Source organism: Lutjanus erythropterus, chromosome 8 (assembly GCF_056507025.1).
Source record: "Lutjanus erythropterus isolate fLutEry1 chromosome 8, fLutEry1.hap2, whole genome shotgun sequence".
NCBI lineage: Eukaryota > Metazoa > Chordata > Actinopteri > Lutjaniformes > Lutjanidae > Lutjanus > Lutjanus erythropterus.
Genome location: NC_139324.1, coordinates 38,977,345 through 39,002,518, shown reverse-complemented (window position 1 = coordinate 39,002,518; position 25,174 = coordinate 38,977,345). Strand labels below are relative to the sequence as shown.

At 39.3% G+C, this 25,174-nt stretch overlaps 6 protein-coding genes across 6 annotated transcripts; 5 read left to right on the top strand and 1 right to left on the bottom strand.

Annotated features, from left to right (window-relative positions):
* Positions 1-2,968: 2,968 nt before the first annotated feature.
* On the bottom strand, positions 2,969-4,465 carry LOC146323307 (olfactory receptor 2AT4-like). The gene has a single exon (XM_084724185.1). It carries the CDS (start codon positions 4,380-4,382, stop codon positions 3,540-3,542), a length of 843 nt encoding a protein of 280 aa, XP_084580311.1. The 5' UTR covers positions 4,383-4,465; the 3' UTR covers positions 2,969-3,539.
* Positions 4,466-6,691: 2,226 nt separating this feature from the next.
* LOC146323306 (olfactory receptor 10AG1-like) lies at positions 6,692-7,603 on the top strand. The gene has a single exon (XM_084725490.1). It carries the CDS (start codon positions 6,692-6,694, stop codon positions 7,601-7,603), a length of 912 nt encoding a protein of 303 aa, XP_084581616.1.
* A 1,889-nt stretch (positions 7,604-9,492) lies between these two features.
* On the top strand, positions 9,493-10,425 carry LOC146323305 (olfactory receptor 11H1-like). Its single transcript, XM_084725491.1, has one exon. The coding sequence runs from the start codon at positions 9,499-9,501 to the stop codon at positions 10,423-10,425; it is 927 nt and encodes a 308-aa protein (XP_084581617.1). The 5' UTR covers positions 9,493-9,498.
* A 3,869-nt stretch (positions 10,426-14,294) lies between these two features.
* LOC146323304 (olfactory receptor 6N2-like) lies at positions 14,295-15,212 on the top strand. The gene has a single exon (XM_084723924.1). The coding sequence runs from the start codon at positions 14,295-14,297 to the stop codon at positions 15,210-15,212; it is 918 nt and encodes a 305-aa protein (XP_084580050.1).
* Positions 15,213-17,528: 2,316 nt separating this feature from the next.
* LOC146323303 (olfactory receptor 6N2-like) lies at positions 17,529-18,446 on the top strand. Its single transcript, XM_084723923.1, has one exon. It carries the CDS (start codon positions 17,529-17,531, stop codon positions 18,444-18,446), a length of 918 nt encoding a protein of 305 aa, XP_084580049.1.
* A 4,750-nt stretch (positions 18,447-23,196) lies between these two features.
* On the top strand, positions 23,197-24,111 carry LOC146323302 (olfactory receptor 6N2-like). Its single transcript, XM_084724184.1, has one exon. It carries the CDS (start codon positions 23,197-23,199, stop codon positions 24,109-24,111), a length of 915 nt encoding a protein of 304 aa, XP_084580310.1.
* The last annotated feature ends 1,063 nt before the right edge of the window (positions 24,112-25,174 follow it).

The following is a 25,174-nucleotide window of genomic DNA, read 5'->3' as shown; positions in this document are numbered from 1 at the left end:
GTGTAAACTCCCTCTCTGTCGCTGCACCGGTCGGCGACTCAGGTACTTGTCGTTTGAACAAAGTCAAAAACTTGACGACTAAAGTTATACAGCAAATGACAAAAAAAGATAATTATCACCAGGGAAAAGTAAGGACCCTTTATGCCAAAATCCAGTGATGCTGAAAAACAGAGATCAGAGTAGCTCAACGGGCCGTGAGTTAAAAGTCCTGATTGATTAATTGTTTGGACAAATATATTGTGGATTTGAATTTGCTTGTTGGAAGGACTGCGGCACTGTGAAGAGCGTTTGATTTACAGTAAGGAGCAAAATGAAATGAGATGATAATTTCCCCTGCTACTGTCATGTAGACGAAATGAAAAAACTAAGCCTAAAGCCAAAAAGTAGGCACGAATCACTCAGGTCGGTGTTTTACAAACGCATCCTTCAAAACCACAGACACCAGCAGCTAACATGTTACCTCACCATGGATGTCTTATACATCCAAGCATGTCCCAGACATCTGAAGGTACCACCAGAAGTGTCATTATCAGCTGCTGCTGCCACAAAATGAGCTGCAGGTCTTTCTGGAGAGCAGTGTGTGAGTGCAGGCTGTCGCAGTTTCCCCAGACCTCCTTAAAATCAACTGAAGCTTGTTGAGCGAGAAGAGACTTCATAAACTTTGTGAAATGCCATCGATGACAAATTCTTAATTATGTGGGCCTTCTTGTAAATTCAACAAATGTTATGCATGAAGTTTTTTCTTCTTTGTGGAAAAAACTTTATATCTGTTTGTCCCAGCACTCACCACACTGCAGACTACTGTAGAGCTGCCAGTTAAAACTCATTTTGCAAATGTGTTTATGTGCCAGGTGAAAGGACAAAGCTGAAGTGAAACACCTAGTTTTAGTTTTTACTTTAGTTTTAGTTCACTGTAACAACTTTTGTGTGTGTGTGTGTGTGTGTGTGTGTGTGTGTGTGTGTGTGTGTGTGCGCCTCAGAGGAATGAATGGAAAAAAAATGATTCCCAGTCAGTATGATGTAATGTATTTACACTAACATGGCGTGCACAGCAGCCCACAGCTGATGTAAGGATACAGTAATTAGTCTCCTCTGCTGTGACCTCCCCTGTGTCCCTCCTCCTCCTCCTCCTCCTCTTCTTCTGTGGTGAACAACAGGCCGGGTCGGCCTCAGGGGACGGGCCTGACTACAGCCAGCCTACAAACAGTTAATTATGACCCAGCGGTCACAGTGTGGCGTCCTCAGGAGACGACCTGTGATCAGAAACAAGCGTCCAAATCCAACAGGTCGTATCATTACAAACTCTGTGCAGCTGTTTAAGAGCCTGTGTAATAATTAACAAAGTTAGGTGAAGTAATCATCACAATAAGTTTGTTTGAGGTGGTCAACAGGTCGTTATCTCTTCTGTCCTCTGAGAGCAATTAAACACATTAACACAACTCCAGCCTGTCAACACCAACACAACTTCATGCAGGATCTAAAATCCTTTGTTTTTTCAGAATTCCACAACTTTCCCACCGCTTTCATTTTAAATCCTGTTTAGACAGGAAAAGTGCTGCAGGCATCAGAGTCAGAAGGAGTGAGAATTTAGGGAAAAAATCATAATTTTGAATATTAAATATCTTTGTTTCATACTCGGTTCAATATAGACACAAGACAATTCAATAAGATAAATGTTCATTGTTTGAAACTGAAAAGATTAACCATCAATATCCACAGTGTTTATCTTCACTTTATGATCATTATGAACTTCATCAGTGTGACTGTGGACAATGATGTCAGACCCAGACTGACCATCAGCAGCTCAGAGAAAAGTCCCTGAGGCCTGGTCAGCTGATGGGTCAAAAATGCAAAATGAAATCTGAAAATGAAGTGAAAAGCAGCTGCGAAACGACTCTGAATGTTTCAAAACTACAGATGTGTTCACAAGCATAACATCAGGTTTCAAAAAACTAATAAATGGCGTCAATACTCCATTAAAACAGAAAGCAGCGTTGAACAGGCCCTACATAGGAAACAGGCAGGAACTTCTCAGAGGCCAGAACTGAGAAAAATGATTTTAAAGTTTTCTTGTTGTTGAGCCAAAATAGTTGCAAACAGATAATTATACGTGTCAGTTTTCTATCTTTATATCAGGTTATTGTTTCTACATGTTAATCCTGACCTCTGATTTGACCTTTGACCTTATTTGGAAGTTCCTGTATTCTGCCTTTGCAGAGCGAACCAAAAAATATTGGCTCATACCAAAGCAAAAGCCAGAAACTTCCATTTTATCTGATCACTTCTGTCAAACTAAGACAGGATGGTGGAACCAAAAATACAGACAGCGAAGCAGAAAACAGTTCAAATATATTTAATAAAGAAAACAAACGAATAAAGCTTATGTAAAGGCAGTCAGGTCACAACCAAAGTCCAAAAAACCAAAAAAGAATCCACATAAGGCAAAATGCAAAAACACCGTCCATGAAAACAAACACAAAATCCAACACATGAGAGTATGATCAGGAGTGTAACTGACACAGAACCAGAGGAACACAAGAACTAAACAGACAAAGAACAGGAACATATTTATTTACAACATTTATTATTATATTACAGTACACTTGTGATGTTCCAAGTAACTTTTAAAATCAAATTATTTCAATGGTTTTTTGATGTTACTGAGCATCTGAAGCTGCTAATATTTATATTCTAATAAAATAACATTTTACTACAAAAAGCAATATGCTGCAGCAGAAAAAAAATATTGAATATCATCAAACATTTTCAGATAAAATCTGACACTGATGGATTAATTTTAATGCATTTTCACGCCTGGGATCAGAGTCTGAGAGTTCTGACTCTGTGCTCTTATTTTAATATTTTTCTATACTCTTGTTACATACAGTCATGTAATGCACACAGTAGACATATTTCTTCATTGTCTTGCAGATATTTGACATGTTAGAATAGAGGAACTGAAGTTTGCTGTGGTTTCTCAGCAGCTTTCTGCAGTTACTGTAATTTCATCCCACTATTTTCTCCAAAATAAAACACATGTGAGAGCTCAGAGGTGATGACATGTCATCAGTATGTGACAAATTTGGATGAAAATACACTGGAATTGTTATACGTTTAATGATCTATGTATAAACCAGGCTTCACTTTGTTTTGCCAGAGGGGTTTTGTGCTGCTAGAGATAATTCTGTTGCTGTGTATCATGTGTAGCCCACACAATGTAAATTACATGGAAACTTCCTGTTTCTTTAAAAAACACCCAACAAATTCATAACTGCATATTGCATGGGATGATTTTGCCTTGTGAATTTACTGTAAATATACAATACATAGCACAGGATAATTGCACATTATAGATATGAAGGATTTACTGTATGTATTTATGAAGGATGTATAAATATATACAGGATAGTTTCACAGTATTCAAATGTGAAGGTGAATGTATGAAGGCTTGTTGTTCTGGCTAAGTGTTACTAATGTGGATGTCATGTGAAGTAAAAGATGATGACAGAATAATTCTTAATGACCAATTCTTCAATATATTAGTGTGATTTGACGTGACAGAACAAATTCTTGAGGTGTTTAGAAATTTCTTTCATCTTTAGTCCGTATATGATTGGATTAAAGAGAGGATGATACAAAACAATTTGTAAAGTCATTATTAAATGTGCAGTTTTTGGAATATTTGACTCTAAACGAACTATGATCACATCGTAAGTAACAAAACAAGAGAAGCTGATTAAAACCATCAGGTGAGGTAAACACGTCTGTGCAGCTTTTGTCCTGACTTCTGCACAACTCCGATAGGATGTTATAAGTATCCTGATGTATGTAAAGAGTATGAAGAGAGCAGGGAGAAGTGCAATATTTATCAGTATGATCACACCATATATAGACAGTGCTGCTGTCCGCACACACTGAAGTCTGTAAACTGAATTGTTGCAAAAAATCCCTTTCAAAGTAAAGTGACAGAGTTTGATATTTGCATTCAATGCAACTGCCACTGTGATCTCACAAGCAGGCACAAACCAAGAGGAAACCAGAAAGACAGTGACGGTTGTTGTTTTCATGATAGTTGGATATTGCAGAGGTTTACATATAGACACATACCTGTCATAGGCCATGACTGCCAACAGCAAGAACTCTGAATAGGTCAGAATGTAATATAGAACAGCTTGAAACAGACAGGCTGGAAAAGATATGATCTGTTTTTCAGACAAAAAGTCAATCAAAAGTTTTGGGTAGATAGCAGTGCTGTAAAGAACAGAGTTGATTAACAAAGCTGCAATGAAAATGTACATAGGCTCATGGAGGTTTTTGTGAATCCAGATGAGACAAACAATAGTAGAATTACTGCAGATTATCAGAATATATGATGTGAACATTATCACAAAATAAAGATATCTGTATTTATGTAAGTCTACGTGCCCAGCAAGAGTTATATATGTTAGATTTAATTCAACATCCGTCAAGGTTCACAAAAACAAAATCAATCATATGACAGGAACCCATAAACAATCATAAACACTTTGAAGACTGCAGTAACGTATTACCTGTACTGACCTGTTTCATTTGTTCACTGACACCAACATTAAAGTATAAAGTGTTTGAGTCTGTGGATTGTTTTTATCGCGTCAGCCTCTGTGGATCTCATTAAACTCTCCACTAACCTGTAAAGAACTTCAGAAATTTCAACAGTCCTGAACCCACAGGTGTTGTTTGACCTCTGAGCAGGGTGGTGTGTTTCTGTGATGTTGTTGCATCATATTTCATCATAATGGTAATTCAGTGAGACATTTACTTCACTGTTCTTTTCCCTTACTTTCCCCCTTCCAGATTCAAGAGAGCAAGATCCTCGATCCTCATTTTCACAGTGTAAGGCAAATCTTCTGGATCACACAAGACAGATATGTGAGCAGTGACCTCAACCAGCTGCTGGCTGAATCTTGAGTGAGTTAAGACATTTATTTGCATCATTAAAGGGTGTGAATTTATATGTGGTAATGTGTTTTCCAGCGCCTTTTGTTTGCTGTAAGTTCTTAATACTTTTCAGTAGAGTTGCAAAACATTTTGGTGTGCACTGAAGCAAAGAAAATGTTGTTTCCGTGCGTCTGGAAGCAAACTTCGGTTGCTGTCTCTGGGCTCAGCTCCAGACCTCCTCAACTCCTGGCTCTGACCCTACTCTCACCAAACTCATTTTGCATCATTGTCAGCTTCATTTAAACTTTATGCAAAGTAGCAAGTAAAAGTCTCCCAACAATCATCAACTCTGGGCCGGTCATAATAAATCCTTAATTCATGGTGAAAGGGAACATAGAGCATGCAGCACAGGTTATTCTGGACAGCAGCTGCAGCCTCGTCCACTGATTTTATAACTTACCTTTAAGAGGACGCACACTTTTAGAGGTAATAGCAGTAGAAGTAAAACACGCTCAGCCTCAATGCTAACAGCCTCAGTCTGTTAGCATTAATGTTATATCATGTTTGCAGCTGTTAGCTAACTTTACATAAAACTTTCACAGGGTTCTTGTTTTAAAACGTGTCAGATGGAAACATTAAATCTCAAGGAGTTCGCATTAGCATTAGCATTAGCTTACATCAGCCAGTTACACTTATGAAATCTGCTTGTGAGTCGTTATTTTAGCGACAAATGAAAAAACCCTCTCAGAGTCTTAGTTACTTTTCACCGTTGATGTCACAGTCACCTCTCCAAACTAGGGTCGCAAACTGAACCTGTGGTTGACAATGCTAATAACTGATTAATCATTACCAATTTATAGAATTAAAAAATATTTTTTTCCTCAATTTCTTTTTTTGTTTGTAATTTTTTTTGTCATTTTAAGTTGAAGTTCAGCCACGCCAGACGAAACAATGTCAAATGACGTAAAATTCCTGCCATTTCTAGATTACAGATTAAATATCTATCAATACATTCTAATTGGTTAAATTCTTAATGGCAATTAATTGATTATTGATTAATCATTAACATCCTTACTTCAAATGTGTGCCAACAAAGCATTTTGTTTTATTTTAATCCATTTGTCCTGGTATTCACTGGCCCGCTACTAAAATGCAGATGAAAGGTTTGGACATTGTGGACAGCTCATCCACCCTCCACTGAACAACATCCTGCGGGACTCAGCACAACCCTGCACATCACCTGTTTCACCTACTGCCCTCAGGGAGAAGATACAGGTGTGTCCAGGCCGGGTCCAGCAGACCGAGCCACAGCCTGAACCCCCAGGCAGTGAGGCCACTTAATGAGGACCAGACTGTTTGTTAAAGTAAAAACTTAATATATTACAGAAGAATGCTGTTGTCCATACCAAAAATGAAATAAAATAATAATAAAGACATTGCTGAAGAATGTTCATTAAAGTGTAAATGTGTTGTTTAATGGGGCAGGGACAACATCAGGGGGTACATGTCCCAGTTAAACAGGTGAAACACAGCTTTTGGTTTCAGGACTCCAGAGTTGGTCACATGTTTGTTGTCTCTCTTGGTGGAAAGTTTAATGAGATCCGTGGAGTATGAAGCAATCTGATAAAAACACATTTCACAAACTCAAACTGAGGTGCAGCTGTGTTCATCTCTAAAGTTCAGACTGCACAGAGTCATTTAATGTGAGACTGAACTGTAATTTTGGTTTGTCTGTAATATTATCTGCCTGTTTGATTATTTTCATCCATTCTCAATGAAAGAGGATTTAAATATAACATATATAACTCTTGGTGGGTATGTGGAGGTTGAAAAATACCGATATGTTTATTTTATGTTACTTTTTACAATATATATTCTAATAATTTGCTGTAATTCCATTATTGTATGGCTCATTGTGATTCATCCAAACCTCCATGAGCCTATGTACATTTTCATTGCAGCTTTGTTGATTAACTCTGTTCTTTACAGCACTGTCATCTACCCAAAGCTTTTGATCGACTTTTTATCAGAGAAACAGATCATATCGCATCCAGTTTGTCACTTTCAGTATTTTGCATTTTACACTTTAGGTGGTTCGGAGTTCTTGCTGTTGTCAGTCATGGCCTATGACAGGTATGTGTCTATATGTAAACCTCTGCAGTATCCAACTATCATGAGAAAAACCACCATCAGCATGTTCCTGGTTCTGGCCTGGCTGCTGCCCGCCTGTCAGGTCGCAGGTTCAACTACACTGAGTGCCAGGAAGAAACTCTGTAACTTTACTCTGAAAGGAATCTTTTGCAATAATTCACTTTACAAACTTCACTGTGTGAGCTCAAGAGCATTATCTCTGTACGGTGTGATTGTTTTGCTCAACATTGCATTTTTTCCTATACTGTACATAGTTTTCACGTACATAAAGATACTTATAATCTCCTACAGAAGCTGTAGAGAAGTCAGAACAAAAGCTGCACAGACCTGTTTACCACACCTGCTGGTTTTAATCAGCTTCTCACTGCTGTGTTCCTATGATATTATTATACTCAGACTGGAATCAGATCTTCCAAAAACTGCACGTTTAATAATGACTTTACAGCTGTTTCTGTATCATCCTCTCTTTAATCCAATCATATACGGACTTAAAATGAAAGAAATCTCTAAACACCTCAAGAAGTTGTTCTGTTAACTAAACTGTTGTCTAGAACAGAGAAATGTACAGTCATTTCCTCTGAGTGATGTAGATGTGATCTGTGTGGACTTTGAAAAGTATTTTGACTGATATGTTTTGAGAACTAACACACAGTAAAGATTCATCGATTTCATGACTCACCAATTTGAGATGGTTGTTCAAAAGTCAGTTTTATTCTATGAGGTATAAGTGTCATTATTCATGTTTTATTTTCCCTTCAATCAGCTGGACTGAAACAGAGCCTCACCAGCACCGATACTGATGTGAGTAACATTATCTGTGGTTGTTTTGATGAAGGCCTGAGACTGAAGACAAAGAGTGAAATTAATGCTGATCGAACACAAAAGCCATACTGCAGTTCACTGATTTTTCTCTTGAAAGTTGTGGAATTCAAAATCAATAAAATATTTTAAGTAGCAATGATATCGGTGCCCCTCAGATGTTTTATCTTCCACAACACTGGTAGTAGCAGTCAGTTCAATATTCTGTGTGCACTAAGCTCCAGTCCACAAGAACAGTTAGAATAATTAAATATTCTTGTGTCAGGATTCTTCCAGCTATAGGCAGAACTGTACAGAACAAGGAGACCCGACTAAGACTTATGTTAAGACTTTTATGTAAACCTTTATATCATCAGAAATCTATTGACAAAGAAATCTGTCATCAAAACGTTCAGGACACTCGTATTGTAAACTCTCAGCAACATTATGCTGAATTCATTTGATCACATGTTAAATAAACTGCTTTCGATGGCAGAGGGGAGACCTGACGAGAAGGCCCAACATATCAGTATTCCAAACATTATATTTCATTATATTTACATACATTATATTTATTTCATTGAATTGTTTGGTTATTCGCTTCTAATTCTAATTTAAACTTAATTTTATATCAACTTTGCTTCAGAAATGAAAGAGTCACTGTCCTGAAAACAGCAAAATAGTTAACAATCTATTAATCAATCAATCATTTTTGTTGTTGTCTCGAGGCAGAGAAGTTTAGAGCTGGTTCACTCATTGGTTAGGACTTCAGCCCCTGTGTTTGTTTAGAAAGTGACAGGTGAATTAACTGATCAAATTTTGATTTACAGAGGGTGGGACTAAAAATAATCAGCTGTAACACCAATGAGTTAAATAGTTTAGCAGATAAGATCAGAGATCAAGCTCAAAGTTTGGGCCCTTGGATTCAGTGGTTATTAAATGAAAAGAGCTGCCTCCAAATCACTAAAACCACCCCTGAATGTGTGTGAAGCAGAGGTTTTCTACCTGGACGTTACTGTCAGCAAACGTTGCAATTCATTCTGTGTGAATGGTGCATCGACTCCAGAGGCCAGTGTGGGAATTCTAAACTCTAGGCAAAGGAAAACCAAGAAATCAGCGAGTGTTGCCTACAGAGAATCATTAAAACTTCCATAAACCCAAATGATGCTGGTGGGTTCAGGCCTTCAGAGTAGAGGCCATTGTAGAGGTCCTGCAGGCTCCACACAATGTTTTCAAGCAAAAAACGTTTGGTTGACCTACAGTATACATGTGTGTTTTTGCAAGAGCCCATGCAACGATCAGGGCCATGTGGCAAGAGCACGAAGTCAAGTAAACAAAGTTTAAGACCTGTGGGTTCAGGCCTCCAGAGTTAGATGAAGTTGTCCCACTTGATGCAGGAGTTAATGAGTTCCATGGAGGGTGAATAAAAGTCATAAAATATTTCATGTGTTCACTTCCTGAAGACGAACACACACCAAGTGCAGTTCAAGGTCAGGTGTGTCTGTAAATGAATACACATTCTACATAATGCAACATTCACAGTAAAACTTCTTAAACTTTCAAATTATTCATTTTGCTTGATATACAGTATGTCTGTCTTATTCATTAATGATCTTCTTTGTGACGTTCTTCATGGATGATGAATTAAATGTATCATATATAACTCTTGATGGGTATGTGGAAGTGGACAAATACAGGTATTTTTATTTCTTTATTATGTTTACAGTATATATTCTTACAATCTGGAGTAATGTCACTATTTTGTATCTAATCTGGATTCACAAAAACCTCCATGAGCCAATGTACATTTTCATTGCAGGTTTGCTACTGAACTCTGTTGTTTACAGCACTGCTATGTACCCGAAGCTGTTGACTGACTTTTTATCTGAAAAACAGATCATAACATATTCAACATGTCTCTTTCAGTTTTTCATATATTACTCCTTAAGTGCTTCTGATTTCTTGCTGTTGTCAGTCATGGCCTATGACAGGTATGTGTCTATATGTAAACCTCTGCAATATCCAACTATCATGAGAAAAAACACAGTGAGTACTTTCCTGGTCTTAGCTTGGCTTGTGCCTGCTTGTCATATTGCAGTACCAGTAATACTGAGTGCTAATATGAAACTGTGTAATTTCTCTCTAACAGGGATTTTTTGTAACAATTCGATGTACAGTCTCCACTGTGTGAGTTCAAGAATACTCTCTATGTTTGGAGTTGTTGCTCTGTTAAACATGGCGCTTTTCCCTCTGCTCTTCATCGTCTTTACATACATCAGGATACTTATTGTCTCCTATCGCAGTTGTAGAGAAGTCAAGACAAAAGCTGCACAGACCTGTTTACCACACCTGATAGTTTTAATCAGCTTTTCCTGTTTGTGTGCGTATGATGTCATTACAGTTCGACTTGGGGCTGATTTCCCAAAAACTGTACGTTTAGCAATCACATTACAGGCATTTTTGTATCATCCTCTCTTCAATCCTGTCATATATGGACTGAAAATGAAAGAAATCTCTAAACACTTAAAGAAGATGTTCTGTCAAGCCAAAGTGATCTGATATATCACACAGTAAGTGATGTCACTGATGCTGATGTGCAGGAAATGCAGAGATGTGAATGTTCTGTTGTTTGGAGTGTATTTAATGTAAAGATTTGCTTCCATGTTGTAAAAAGTCCTCTTTACTGTTTGTCATGGAAACATTAAAGAGTATGATCAGTTTGAACGATGTTATGACTGAATGTTTCAAGCTTCAAATGTCAGGTTTTATTGTCACATATGCAATCATACACACTACAATGTGTAGTAAAATTATTTGATGTCTAACTCCAGAATGAAACTAAAAAAAATAAAATAATAATAATAGATGCATAGGAAATAAATAAACCTTACAGTAGAATGGAAAATGAATTCACAAATAAATAAAATACATTTAAGTGAAATAAAAATTGAAAATAAATTTTAAATTAAACAGTGGAACAATTAGATGATGAGTTTCAGAAAAATGAAACGAGCAACATATAATATATGCAATATGATGTGATGATGATGATGATGATGGTGTGACAGGAACGTATGGCAGGTAAACAGCTTCATAGAGTATAAGAGTTCATGTCCAGGGGTCACTTTGGACTACATTTAATTTTGCTCATAGATTATACTATTGCAACAGTTCAACCATTTCACAAAAAGAAAGATTAGACACCTTAAATAAAAACCCCAGGCTGAGTGAGGCTTAAGACCCATGTTACCATGGTAACAGTCAGTGCCAGCTGATGAGTAGCACACAAGAACAAGAGGAAAACTCATTGCTAACATTGATCTGGAGAAAGCAGTGATTTCTTTGCATTTTGTAACATATTTTTTATATATTTTCTGAACATTTTGAACAGCAGAGGTTCACTGTCACTTACATTTTTATACCAGATTTTTTTCTGGTGGGGGTTAAGATAGTCAGGAACTAAACTGCTTTGTGCAACAGATTAATTTAGATGTCTGTCTAAAGTCTGACTATCTGTTGCCACAGTTAAAGTCCATCTTTGTGAAATCAGCCCCAGGAATCAAGGTTACTTATTATCATCATACAGCACATTGTTGCATAATAAAATGAGAGTTGATGCTCCTTCATGTTACACAATACAGATAATTAATTAAATTTTGAATAGAATAGATAAAAATAAAATAAAATAAAATAAATAAAATGAAATAAAATGAAGCATCATATACTGTTATTCAGTGCTTAATTTATAAATCAGGAGGTCCCGGAGCACAAAAAGGGCGCTGTTATGGCACATCAGGGCAAGACAAAAAGTCCACAGTGCCTGCAGCACGTTAGATGATTTCACCTATAGATGCTCGCTGTTAAAACTAAACAAATCTGCCACAGCAAACAAGCCATTACTTATTTACATTTATAAATTTTAAACCCACCTGCCAATTTTCATGGCTTTTTGTCACAGTTTTTGATGCATGAACACTTTTAGCAGAGAAAAAGAAGAAGAAGAAAAAGAATAATCAGAACAAAAACAAGAGGGGTCCTGCTTGGAGCCCTAATAAAGAATTATATACATTTATTCAGTGCTTGATTTATAAATCATAATTCATGTTCAGCCATCTATGGTTCTCTGCTGTGTCATTACTACAGACAGCGCCGCACTGATACAAAACCCAATGGCGCACAGGAACGATGCGCCGTCACATTTTTCTCCAACTGAGAAAATATAGGCAGATCAGAGTTTGTAATCCTCTTTTTGAGATAAACAATCACTAAAGCTTGAGCCCAAATCAGTGTCTGTCAGGTAACAGACAGTCACAGCAGACAGACAGACAGACAGACAGACAGACAGGGAGGGGGGGGGGAGCGCTCATGTGGACCGACTGCAGCGTAATATTCTCAAGTTTAACATAATGAAACTATTCATAAAGTCAGTAGAGCATTTGATCATGTGCTCTGTTATAGTTGACTAATGTTTGTAAACTTGTGACCAGAGGAACAGTTTTTAAATCAAATGAAACAAGCTATAATATAAGTGAGCGTCTGGATGAATGCACACATCATGTGTGTGTTCTGGTAATTCAGCATTCAGCACTGATTCCCTGAAGTTATTTCAACATTTCCCAGCACAAATGTCCACTTGTTCAGCTGTGGGGCATTACAGTAACCATCAGATAACAAATATTACAAATATTTTAAAGTGACCAAGGAGATATTGGATCCAATCCAATAGTCAAGTCAAGTTTATTTATAAAGCGCATTTAAAGCAACCAAGGTTGACCAAAGTGCTGTACAGCAGAATAATGAATATAAGGAATACAACATGGTAAAACAGCAAGAGCAGCAGAGATAACATAAAAAACATCCCAAACACAAGTAGATAAATAGAACAGATAAAATATGAAACACAAACAAACAAACAAACAGAAAAATAAAAGTGAAAGTACAATTCTAAGGACACTCAAAAGTCTGAGAGAACATGTGAGTCTTAAGTTTTGCTTTGAAAATATCAACAGAGGGGGGACACTTTATTGAAAAGGGTAGGCTGTTCCAGAGTTTAGGGGCGGCTGCAGAGAATGCCTGATCGCCCTTCCCCTTCAGTCGTGATTTCTGGACAGCTGAAAGCAGCTGGTCTGAGGATCTGAGCGATCTGGGGTCAGAAAAGGGGACAGAAAGGGGACAGAGGAGCTCAGATAAGTACTGGGGTGTCAGGCTGTGCAGAGCTAAACCATGGACCAGGGCTCATGGTTGGATGGAGTGGAGGGAGACCGCTGAAAGAGAGTATCGGTTTCTTCATGGAGTAGGGTGATGCTGGTACAGGTCATGACTGACAGCAGAGTGAGTGCCTAGATCTGCCTTGCAGATGGGGGCGCCACTTGTGCCACTTAGGAATTCAGGGTGGTCAACCTGTCATCAGGTTGGAGATTCCATCCTGTCACAAAGCAAGATCCGGCCAAAGGTGGACTGGAGTACATTCCTAGAGAGTGGAGCACACAGTTCAAACAAGCAGACAAATGGAGGTGCTCGATAGCTGTCCAGTGTGATGAGCTCATTGCACAATCATGGGCTGCTAAGTTCTGGGTTCGACAAGCGCGGCTTGGCTGCTCAGTTGGGAATGTTCAAGCCTTCGGAGCAGGACATGTTCCCTTGTGGCTTGAACTTTTGGACGCAACCGATGGAGTGAACTTTCTCTTAACAGGAACTGTATGAACGTTCCAGAAAGAGGGACGATTTCAAGGTCAGAGGCAGTGAGAGGGGGACCTGGAGCTGCATGCACAGAGTTTCAGTACTATGCTGCAGGTCTGCAGAACCTTCATGCATCTAGGTGAAGCATCAGAAGCGTGTGCTTCCTGCCACAGTCTGGCATCGTTCTTGTGCATAGCCAATAGCTGTTCTCCTGCTGGGTGAGCTGCTTCAGCTTGCAGCTGTGTTTTGCAATGATAAAGGAAAATTATTTTTTGAAATTATTATCATTAATGCTGAAAGGTGCATACAGGTATTGGAGTGACATATGCTGCCATCCAAACATGTTTTTCAGAGATGTCCCTGCTTATTTCAGCGAGACAATGTCAAGACGTTCTGCATGTGTTCCAACAGTGTGGCTTTGACTTCAGCCCTCCAGAGTTTCATGGACTTCTTCACACATTAGTATCTATGTAGATGGAAAGTTTAATGAGATCCTTGGAGGGTGAAGCAATCTTATAAAAAAAAAAAACTTTCCACTGAGTCACACAGTTCACTTTATGAAGTTTTAAGATGAGCTCACACCAAGTCCATGTCCAGGTCAGGTACCTCTCAATGAACAAACGTACAGGTTGAAGGTTAGTATTATCAGGAAAATGGGAGTTCTTTTTAAAATGTCATTCATCTATGCTGCTTATGTAATCTGCCTGTTGTATTATTGAACAATTTACTATAGACAACATTAATGGATGATGAACATAACATATATAACACTTGATGGACATGTGGATGTGCACAAATATAGATATCTTTATTTTTTGATCATGTTTACAGCATATATTCTAATAATCTGCTGTAATTTCACCATTATGTGTCTTATTTGGAGACACAAAAACCTCCATGAGCCAATGTACATCTTCATTGCAGCTTTACTGCTGAACTCTGTTGTTTTCAGCACTGCTCTGTACCCAAAGTTGTTGATTGACATATTATCTGAACAACAAATCATATCATATTCAGCCTGCCTCTTTCAATTTTTTATTGTTTACTTTTTAAGTGGTTCAGAATTTATGCTGTTGTCAGTCATGGCCTATGACAGGTATGTGTCTATATGTAAACCTCTGCAATATCCAACTATCATGAGCAAAACCACAGTGAGTATTTTCCTGGCTTTAGCTTGGCTTGTACCTGCTTGTCAGACTGCAGTACCGGTTATACTGAGTGCTCACATGAAACTGTGTAATTTAACTTTTAAAGGAATTTTATGTAACAATTCAATCTACAGTCTCCACTGTGTGAGTTCAAGAATAATATCTATATTTGGCATTTTTGCTCTGCTGAACATGGGGCTTTTGCCTTTTCTCTTCATCGTCTTCACATACAGCAGGATACTCATAATATCCTGTAAAAGTTTAAGAAATGTGAGGACAAAAGCAGCACAGACCTGTTTACCCCACCTGTTGGTTTTAATCAGCTTTTCCTGTTTGTGTGCATATGACATCACTATTGTTCGACTTGGATCTGACTTTCCAAAAACTGCTCGTTTAATCATGACTTTGCAAACCATTTTGTATCATCCTCTCTTTAATCCAATTATATATGGACTGAAAATGAAAGAAATCTCTAAACACCTGAAGAAGTTGTTTCAATGCCAAGCTAAACTGACCTAATGTATTAAAAGTGATGTTGCAGTAATAGAGATATGAGTGATGCTGATGTACAAACGCTTATTTTGTAATAATAATACAGAGATGTGAATGGATTGAAGGTATTTATTGTAAGGATTTCCAAGTGTACTTTCAGTGTGAGAAACACATCATGACTAATATGCTGCAGTTATTGAAAAACATGTTTTTATGAAAACATCAGCAGCTTTGTCAGTCATTGATGGGCAGTTTTTTTTTATTTCAAGGGGACCTGTTATGCTTATTTCCAGCTCTTGCCCTCTTCTGGGATTCACTAGAGTAGCTTTGCGTGATTCACAGTTCAAAAGCATCTTTATGTCCTTATTTATTTCATAGTCACCCTTTATGGAGCCCCTCTATTCAAGCAGTCAGGTTTATTTTTTCTGACTGTCCCCACCATCGTCAACTTCTTCTGCAGCAGATGTGTAGTGAAAACTTATTGCCCATGATATTGTGCCCCTGAAGCCCCTCCATCATATGCAGCACCACATACATGCCCTCTCTCTGCCCTCTTCTCTGGCACAAACTCAGCATTTTTACCTGCAAATATTTGCATATCCCATGCAAACATCTTCCTTGCGTCACATCCAAGACCAAATTATGGTGAAATATTTTTCAGGTTTCTACAGAATGTATTGTTTAAAATGACAGTGACAGAGAACAGCCATCCATCTACAGTGACCTCAGGCCCTGGATCCACCTTTTTTCCTAAACATGTCCAGCTAAAACCTCAGATGATGAAAAAAAAAAGGTGCAATTCATCAGAATGTCAGGTTACATTAGTCTAAGAGCCCCATATTTTCATATTAATGTTTGGCCTATGTATCAGCTTGTAACACAGAATTTCATAGGAGGAGATTTTAGTCATTTCGTCAAACCACTCTATGTCTCCTTTAGTCTTCTAATGTCACAGCACTATCATGCATCCAGTTATAAGTTCTGTCCTGCACCATGAGATTTGGTGAGTATTAAAACTACTTTCTTTAAGCAGTACACCTAATAGACAAAGCATTGGTGCAGAAGACATCACTGTATTGATGAAGGAGATAGTCTTAGACCATAGAAGATCTATGATGGGGCATGAGTACATCATATGTAAGAGGGTACCACAAGTGGTGTCGCATCTCCAAGAAAAATCAGAGTTTCTAAGTCCTAACTGTGCCATTTTACTCCAATAAATCCAGTCCAATAAATCCTATTGGTAATTTATAATTAATCAGGCGTGTCTGCATTTCTCTTGATACTCTAAACCACGATCCAATAATTTCCCCCCATATTCCACTAGTTATCTCTTCACCTACATCCCTCTCCAGGCATCTGTCAAAGCCCTCAAAACTGGCTGGCTGAAAGATCCTCAAGAGGTTATAAATACATGATGTTTTCCTTTTTACATGCCAATCCTGTTCCAATCTGTCCTGTATTTCAGTTCCAGGTATAAGTGGTAGTTGTCTAAGGCAGGACCATAACTACAAGTACTTCCAAAAATTCCTTATCTGGGAGTTTATACTTTGGTCTCCATTGAATAAGTCTCCAGTATACACAATTTCCATGTTGTAGCCTTGCAAAACCATCATCCAGGCAGTGATGCAGCTGTTGGCTGCTGGATAATTGTCCTTTTATCAGCTGCTTATTATTAAGGAAGGACTTTGTTTGAACCCTGACATCCTGGATGATAGTCCTGTGTTTGCTTGACCCATTCATCCACTCGATCTCTTTTCCTACTCTTTATACCATGTTATCTTTGTATTGAAGTAGCTTGAAAAGCTGGTACGTCTCATACAGCCACTAAAGAATATCCTGTGTGTCTGTTTGAGTCACTGAGTGATGTGTACAAAATGTCAGTATTGGAGGGAGAGACTGAGAACTGGCTGGGTCTTGCACAACTTCTAATTTGACCTGAAATCTGATCCTGATTGTGAATATCAGCCTATTTCCATAACAATGAAGTTTGATGTAACAGAGTTTAAAGTTTCATTGCGGGGTCAAACTTTGACTTCAGGCCTCCAGAGCTTCGTGAAGTTCTTCATGTTAGTATCTATGTTGACAGAAAGTTTAATGAGATCCTTGGAGGATGAAGCAATCTGATAAAAAAAACTTTCCTCTGAGTCACACAGTTCACTTTATGAAGTTTTAAGATGAGCTCACACCAAGTCCATGTCCAGGTCAGGTACTTTTGAAGGAACAAGAAAAGGTTAATATTATCATGAAAATGAGAGTTCTTTGGAACTTTTCATTCATCTCTGCTGTTGATGTAATCTGCCTGTTTTACTGACAATTTATTTTAGACAACATTAATGGATGATGAACATAACATATATAACACTTGATGGATATGTGGATGTGCACAAATATAGATATCTTTATTTTTTGATCATGTTTACAGCATATATTCTAATAATCTGCTGTAATTTCACCATTATGTGTCTTATTTGGAGACACAAAAACCTTCATGAGCCAATGTACATTTTCATTGCAGCTTTACTGCTGAACTCTGTTGTTTTCAGCACTGCTCTGTACCCAAAGTTGTTGATTGATGTTTTATCTGAACAACAAATCATATCATATTCAGCCTGCCTCTTTCAGTTTTTTATTATTTACTTTTTAAGTGGTTCAGAGTTCTTTTTGTTGTCAGCCATGGCCTATGACAGGTATGTGTCTATATGTAAACCTCTGCAATATCCAACTATCATGAGCAAAACCACAGTGAGTATTTTCCTGGCTTTATCTTGGCTTCTTCCTGCTTGTCAGACTGCAGTACCAGTAATACTGCGTGCTCACATGAAACTGTGTAATTTAACTTTTAAAGGAATATTATGTAACAATTCAATCTACAGTCTCCACTGTGTGAGTTCAAGGATAGTATCTATATTTGGCATTGTTGCTCTGCTATTCATGGGGCTTTTGCCTTTTCTCTTCATCGTCTTCACATACAGCAGGATACTCATAATATCCTGTAAAAGTTTAAGAAATGTGAGGACAAAAGCAGCACAGACCTGTTTACCCCACCTGTTGGTTTTAATCAGCTTTTCCTGTTTGTGTGCATATGATGTCATTATAGTTAGATTTGGATCTGACTTTCCAAAAACTGCCCGTTCAATAATGACTTTGCAAACCATTTTGTATCATCCTCTCTTTAATCCAATTATATATGGACTGAAAATGAAAGAAATCTCTAAACACCTGAAGAAGTTGTTTCAATGCCAAGCTAAACTGACCTAATGTATTAAAAGTGATGTTGCAGTAATAGAGATATGAGTGATGCTGATGTACAAACGCTTATTTTTTAATAATAATACAGAGATGTGAATGGATTGAAGGTATTTATTGTAAGGATTTCCAAGTGTACTTTCAGTGTGAGAAACACATCATGACTAATATGCTGCAGTTATTGAAAAACATGTTTTTATGAAAACATCAGCAGCTTTGTCAGTCATTGATGGGCAGTCCAGCCATCTAAAGAGGAAACATGTCAATTTCCTCCTCCAAGGTTTCTCCTTTTTGTGTGACCATTTTTTTTGGTTTTATTTCAAGGGGACCTGTTATACTTATTTCCAGCTCTATATTTCCATTCTGGGATTCACTAGAGTATCTTTGCGTGATTCACAGTTCAAAAGCATCTTTATGTCCTTATTTATTTTATAGTAACTCTTTATGAAGCCCCTCACCTTCTGTCTGAAACAAGAAAAACAATAGAGGCAACCAGAGCAGATTTGGACTGATTACTGTATACAAGCACACAATTTAGTAACTTTATTCACTGATGTTGGTGAAACTGCATCATATTTTGTGGAGGAAATATCTTCTGGTTTTCCCTCTGATTGCCTGCAGCATGTCTGCATCAACTTTCAGTGGCAGGATGTATGAAGTTTCCTGAGGGACAAAGATTTGCTGGTTGATAACTGTTAGCTATTAGCCACTAGCTGCTGGTTACCTTGGTGAGCCTATGTTCAGTTGACTCTGCCCAGACTGAGGACTGCATAGCTAACTAGCTGCAGCAGTCAGGTTTATTTTTTTCTGTCCCCACCATCATCAACTTCTTCTGCAGCAGAAGTGTAGTGAAAACTTATTGCCCATGATATTGTGCCCCTGAAGCCCCTCCATCATATGCAGCACCACATACATGCCCTCTCTCTGCCCTCTTCTCTGGCACAACTCAGCATGTCCATCCATCCATCCTGAGCTTCTCACCCTATCCCTAAGGGAGATGCCAGCCACCCTCCTGAGAAAACCCATTTCGGCCGCTTCTACCCACAATCTTGTTCTTTCGGTCATGACCTACCCTTCATGACCATAGGTGAGAGTAGGAACTAAGATTGATCGGTAGATCGAGAGCCTCGCCTTCTGGCTAAGCTCTCTTTTTGTCACAACGGTGCAGTAAATCACATGCAATACCGCTCCAGCTTCGCTGATTCTCTGTCTCCCATGGAACCCGGAAAGTCATAGAAAGGTCATAGGCCTTCTGCAAATCCACAAAACACATGTAGACTGGATAGGCATACTCCCAGGCCCCCTCCAGGATCCTTGAGAGAGTGAAAAGCTGGTCTGTTGTTCCACAACCGGGGTGGAACCCCGCCCCTCCTTTCCAGCACCTTAGAGTAAACTTTCCCAGGGAGGCTGAGTAATATGATGCTTCTATAATTGGCACACACCCTCAGGTCCCCCCTTTTTTAAAAGGGGAACCACCACCCTGGTCTGCCACTCCTTAGGCACTGTCCCAGACATCCACACAATGTTGAAGAGACGTGTAATCCACAACAGCCCCTCAACACCCAAAGCCTTCAGCATTTCCAGGCGAATCTCCTCAACCCCTGGGGCTTTGCCACTGTGGAGTTGTTTGACTACCTCAGTGACTTCCTCCAGGGAAATTGACAGTGATTCCCCATCATCCACCAGCTCTGTCTCTACCATAGAGGGTGGGTTGTGTTCAGAAGTCCCTCAAAGTGCTCCTTCCACTGCTGGATTACCTCCTCATTTGAAGTCAGCAGGGTTCCATCCTTGCTATATACAACTTGGACAGTCCCCCGTTTCCCTCTCCTGAGGTGCTGAACGGTTGAAGTGCTTTGGTGCTGACTGAAAGTCCTTCTCCATGGCTTCTCCGAACTCCTCCCACACCCACTACTTTGCCTGTGTCATGGCCGAGGCTGCTGTCCGTTGGGCCAGTCGGTACCTTGCAGCTGCCTCTGGACTCCCCCGAGATAACATATCCTGGAAGGCCTCCTTCAGTCAGACAGCTTCCCTGACCACCATTGTCCACCACGACATCCGAGGGTTGCCGCCCCTTGAAGCACCTACAACCTTAAGACCACAGCTCTCAGCCGCAGCCTCAGCAATGGATGCTTTGAACATCGGCCGCTCTGTTTCACTGTCCCCAACCTCCACAGGGATGCCAGAGAAGCTCAGCTGGAGGTGGGAGTTGAATGTCTCCCAGACAGAGGCCTCCTCCAAGCGTTCCCAGCTCACCCACACTACACGTTTGGGCTTGCCATTTCTGTCCAGAGGCTACCTCTGCCACTTGACCCAACTCACCACCAGATGGTGATCAGTTGACAACTCAGCCCCTGTCTTTACTGAATGCCCAATACATACGGCCTCAGGTCAGATGATATGATAATAAAATTGATCATTCACTTTCAGCCTAGGGTGCTCTGGTACTATGTACACTAAGTCCAATAACAAACACCCACTCAGGTTCAAATCAGGGAGGCCGTTCCTCCCAATCACACCCCTCCAAATGTTACCAACATTGCCCATGTGTGTGTTGAAGTCTCCCAGTAGTACTGCTGAGTCCCCTACCGGAGCCCCATGTAGGACTCCATTTAGGGTCCCTAAAAAGGCCAAATACTCTGAACTGCTGTTCGGTGCATAAGCACAGACAACAGTCAGAGCCCCCCACCTCCCCCCCAAAACCCGTAGGCGTAGGAGGCGGCTCTCTCGTCCACTGGACTTGGGGGACTTGTGAGTATTTCAAGTTACTCTGCTCCTTCCTCGTTCTTTCATGGGGTGTTTGGACCATTCTTAGTCTGGACCCTCGTCTGAGACCAATTTGCCATGGGAGACCCTACCAGGAGCACTAGGCTCCAGACCACCACGATAAGGTGATGGTCTCCGGGAGAGAACTCAACGTGTTTACTTGCAAATATGAGCATATTCCATGCATACATCTGCCTTGCATCACATCCAAGACCAAACTGTGATGCCATATTGTCCAGGTTTCTACAGAGTGTATTTTTTTTAAATGGACAGTGACAGAGACCAGCCATCCATCCACAGTGACCTCAGGCCCTGGATTGTAGGTCAGTGGCAAGAGATCCACCCCTTTTTTCCCCAAAAATGTCCAGTCAAGTCAAATTTCATTTGTATAGGCACATATCATCATTAATCACAATTTACCTCAGGGGTTTTTACAATCTTTACAGTGTAACACTCCCCCTCTGGTGTCAAAAAATCTGATTTTGTGAGCAACTTATCAACCTTGGACTCAAAGCCGTGGTAAGGTTCTTCTGATGAGGAGCATGTCTTGTCACAGCCTGATGTCATTCCTGTTGGCTGAATCAAAAAAACTTTCACAACCATGTCACCTCAAGTGCTCAAGGCTCTGCCACACATTGCTTGTTCTGCAGTGATTTGTGGTGGGCAATTGTGATCATTTTGGGTGGTATGATGATTGCTAGGTTATTGTCTCTGGCTAAAGATGGGGAAGCTCTGCTATGATGACACTGTCGGTTCTAAGTCGTGAAAAGATCTGACCACTATCCCTACAGGGTGCCATACTGTCATCTGAATACACCAGTCTGCAGCCTTCTTTCAGTGGAGTCACTGCAGACCTTCCTCAAGTCATTTGGGATATGCGCCCTCTCAGTACATACTGGGTGAAAACACATTGTGGACTTTGTGAGTGAAGATTGACATTATTCTGCTGCACAGTGTAGCTGTTCGCCAGGTAGGGTAGCTGCTCCTTATACTCTGCAGCTTTGTTTTACAGTGATTAAGGAGGCAACAATTCAATTGGATTACATTTAACAACAAATATCCTCTGTTTTGATAAACCACAAATAAAGTGAACCTGATTCAATTTATGTGGCATTGCTCCAAGATGTGGGTCATTGATTTGTCGGATTGTTCATCATCAGACAGTATCATACACCACTAAACCACTTGGTTAGATTCAAGATATGATCTTGTTTTGGGTACAAACACGTAAGAACTTTATGTTACATATGTCACATTACATATGCATATCAAGTAGAAAAAAGAATCATCACATATGTAATGTTTTGTACCTTAAAACTTTGCAGAAAATTTTGTTTTGACATGGGCCGCAAACCTCAGCATTATGGATGACAGTCTTGTCTTTATTTGACCCATTCATACACCCCACCTCGTTTCTTTCACTTTATGTCAACCAGTACGTCTCATACAGCCACTAAAGAATATCCTGTATGTCTGTTTGAGTCACTGAGTGATGTGACAAAATGTCAGTGTCAGATGACTTAAGCATTGGAACTAGCTGGGTCTTGCACTACTTCTAATTTGAGTATAATGTTGTGTAATAATAACTAATTAGTGTTTGTTTACTGTCTAATGTTATGTCCAGTTTTTGTCTAATTTAACCTGATCCTGATTGTAAATATCAGCCTATTTCCATAACAATGAAGTCTGATGTAATAGAGTTTAAAGTTTTATTGTGGGGTCAAATTTTGACTTCAGGTCTCCAGAGCTTCATGAACTTCTTCACACATTAGTATCTATTATGATAGAAAGTTTAATGAGATCCTTGGAGGATGAAGCAATCTGATAAAAAAAACTTTCCAGAGTCACACAGTTCACTTTATGAAGTTTTAAGATGAGCTCACACCAAGTCCATGTCCAGGTCAGGTACCTCTCAATGAGCAAGAGCACAAGTTGAAGGTTAGTATTATCACAAAAATGAGAGTTCTTTGGAATTTATTTTAGACAACATTAATGGATGATGAATGTAACATATATAACACTTGATGGACATGTGGATGTGCACAAATATAGATATCTTTATTTTTTGATCATGTTTACAGCATATATTCTAATAATCTGCTGTAATTTCACCATTATGTGTCTTATTTGGAGACACAAAAACCTTCATGAGCCAATGTACATTTTCATCGCAGCTTTACTGCTGAACTCTGTTGTTTTCAGCACTGCTCTGTACCCAAAGCTGTTGATTGACATTTTATCTGAACAACAAATCATATCATATTCAGCCTGTCTCTTTCAATTTTTTCTATTTTACTCTTTAAGTGGTTCAGAGTTTATGCTGCTGTCAGTCATGGCCTATGACAGGTATGTGTCTATATGTAAACCTCTGCAATATCCAACTATCATGAGAAAAACCACAGTGAGTATTTTCCTGGCTTTAGCTTGGCTTGTGCCTGCTTGTCAGACTGCAGTACCGGTTATACTGAGTGCTCACATGAAACTCTGTAATTTAACTTTTAAAGGAATTTTTTGTAATAATTCAATCTACAGTCTCCACTGTGTGAGTTCAAGAATAATATCTATATTTGGCATTTTTGCTCTGCTGAACATGGGGCTTTTGCCTTTTCTCTTCATACTCTTCACATACAGCAGGATACTCATAATATCCTGTAAAAGTTTAAGAAATGTGAGGACAAAAGCAGCACAGACTTGTTTACCTCACCTGTTGGTTTTAATCAGCTTTTCCTGTTTGTGTACATATGATATCATTATAGCTCGACTTGGATCTGATTTTCCAAGAACTGCTCGTTTAATCATGACTTTACAAGCCATTTTGTATCATCCTCTCTTTAATCCAATTATATATGGACTGAAAATGAAAGAAATCTCTAAACACCTGAAGAAGTTATTCTGTCAAGCCAAAGTGACCTAATGTATTAAAAGTGATGTTGCAGTAATAGAGATATGAGTGATGCTGATGTACAAGTGCTTATTTTGGAATAATAATACAGAGATGTAAATGGATTGAATTGATTTTTATTGTACTTCCAAGTGTGTCTTGTGTAAATCATGCAGTTGATTCTCCCCAGACTGAGGACTGCGTGACTAACTGGCTGAAGCAGTCAGGTTTATTTTTTCTGACCAGTCCCACTGTGGTCAACTTTTTTTGCAGCAGATCTTGACCAAGGGCCTGAGAAGTGAAAACTTTTAGGGCCCCTGAAGCCCCTCCATCATATTCTGCACCACATTGCATGTTTACCTGCAAACATTTACATATTCCATGCATAGGTCTTCCTTGCATCTCATCCAAGACCAGACTGTGGAGCCACAGTTTCCAGGTTTCTACAGAATGTATTGTTTAAAATGACAGTGACAGAGACCAGCCATCCGTCTACAGTGACCTCAGGCCCTGGATTGTAGGTCAGTGGCAAGAGATCCACCCTTTTCCCCAAATATATCAAGTAAAATCAACATTTTATTTATCTAGACACACATCACTAATCACAATTTCACTAACAACAGACCACATCATAAGTTCAGCATGAAAGTATTTTATTTGGAATGTAATGGGAGGGGTCGAGGGAGAGAGGGATGAGGGGCGTTGAGGGAGTGGATGATAGAGGTCAATGTGGTGAGGGATGAGAGGGGTCGAGGGAAAGGGAAGTTCGTTGTTGAGCTAAGTGACTAAGAACCTGGGGGGCTGAGACTCAGGGTGGGGTAAATGTCAGCGAGCCTCAGCACATCATCCCTTTTGGTTCCTATGGAAGAAAGAGAAAAAGGAAGACACATTAATGATCAATAATGGAAGTATTAGCTAAACATACACCTCTTGATGTGTAACCGGTGTGTGTGGTGGAGACCCAGGTGGATGTAGGGAAGACGAGTCAGCTCCTTGTAGAGGGATCCTTCGCCAGATGACCATTAGATGACCACCGTTCTAGTTGTCAAACTGTGTGTCATCTGCTGGGACAGAAATCAGGGTCAGCGGGGAGGGT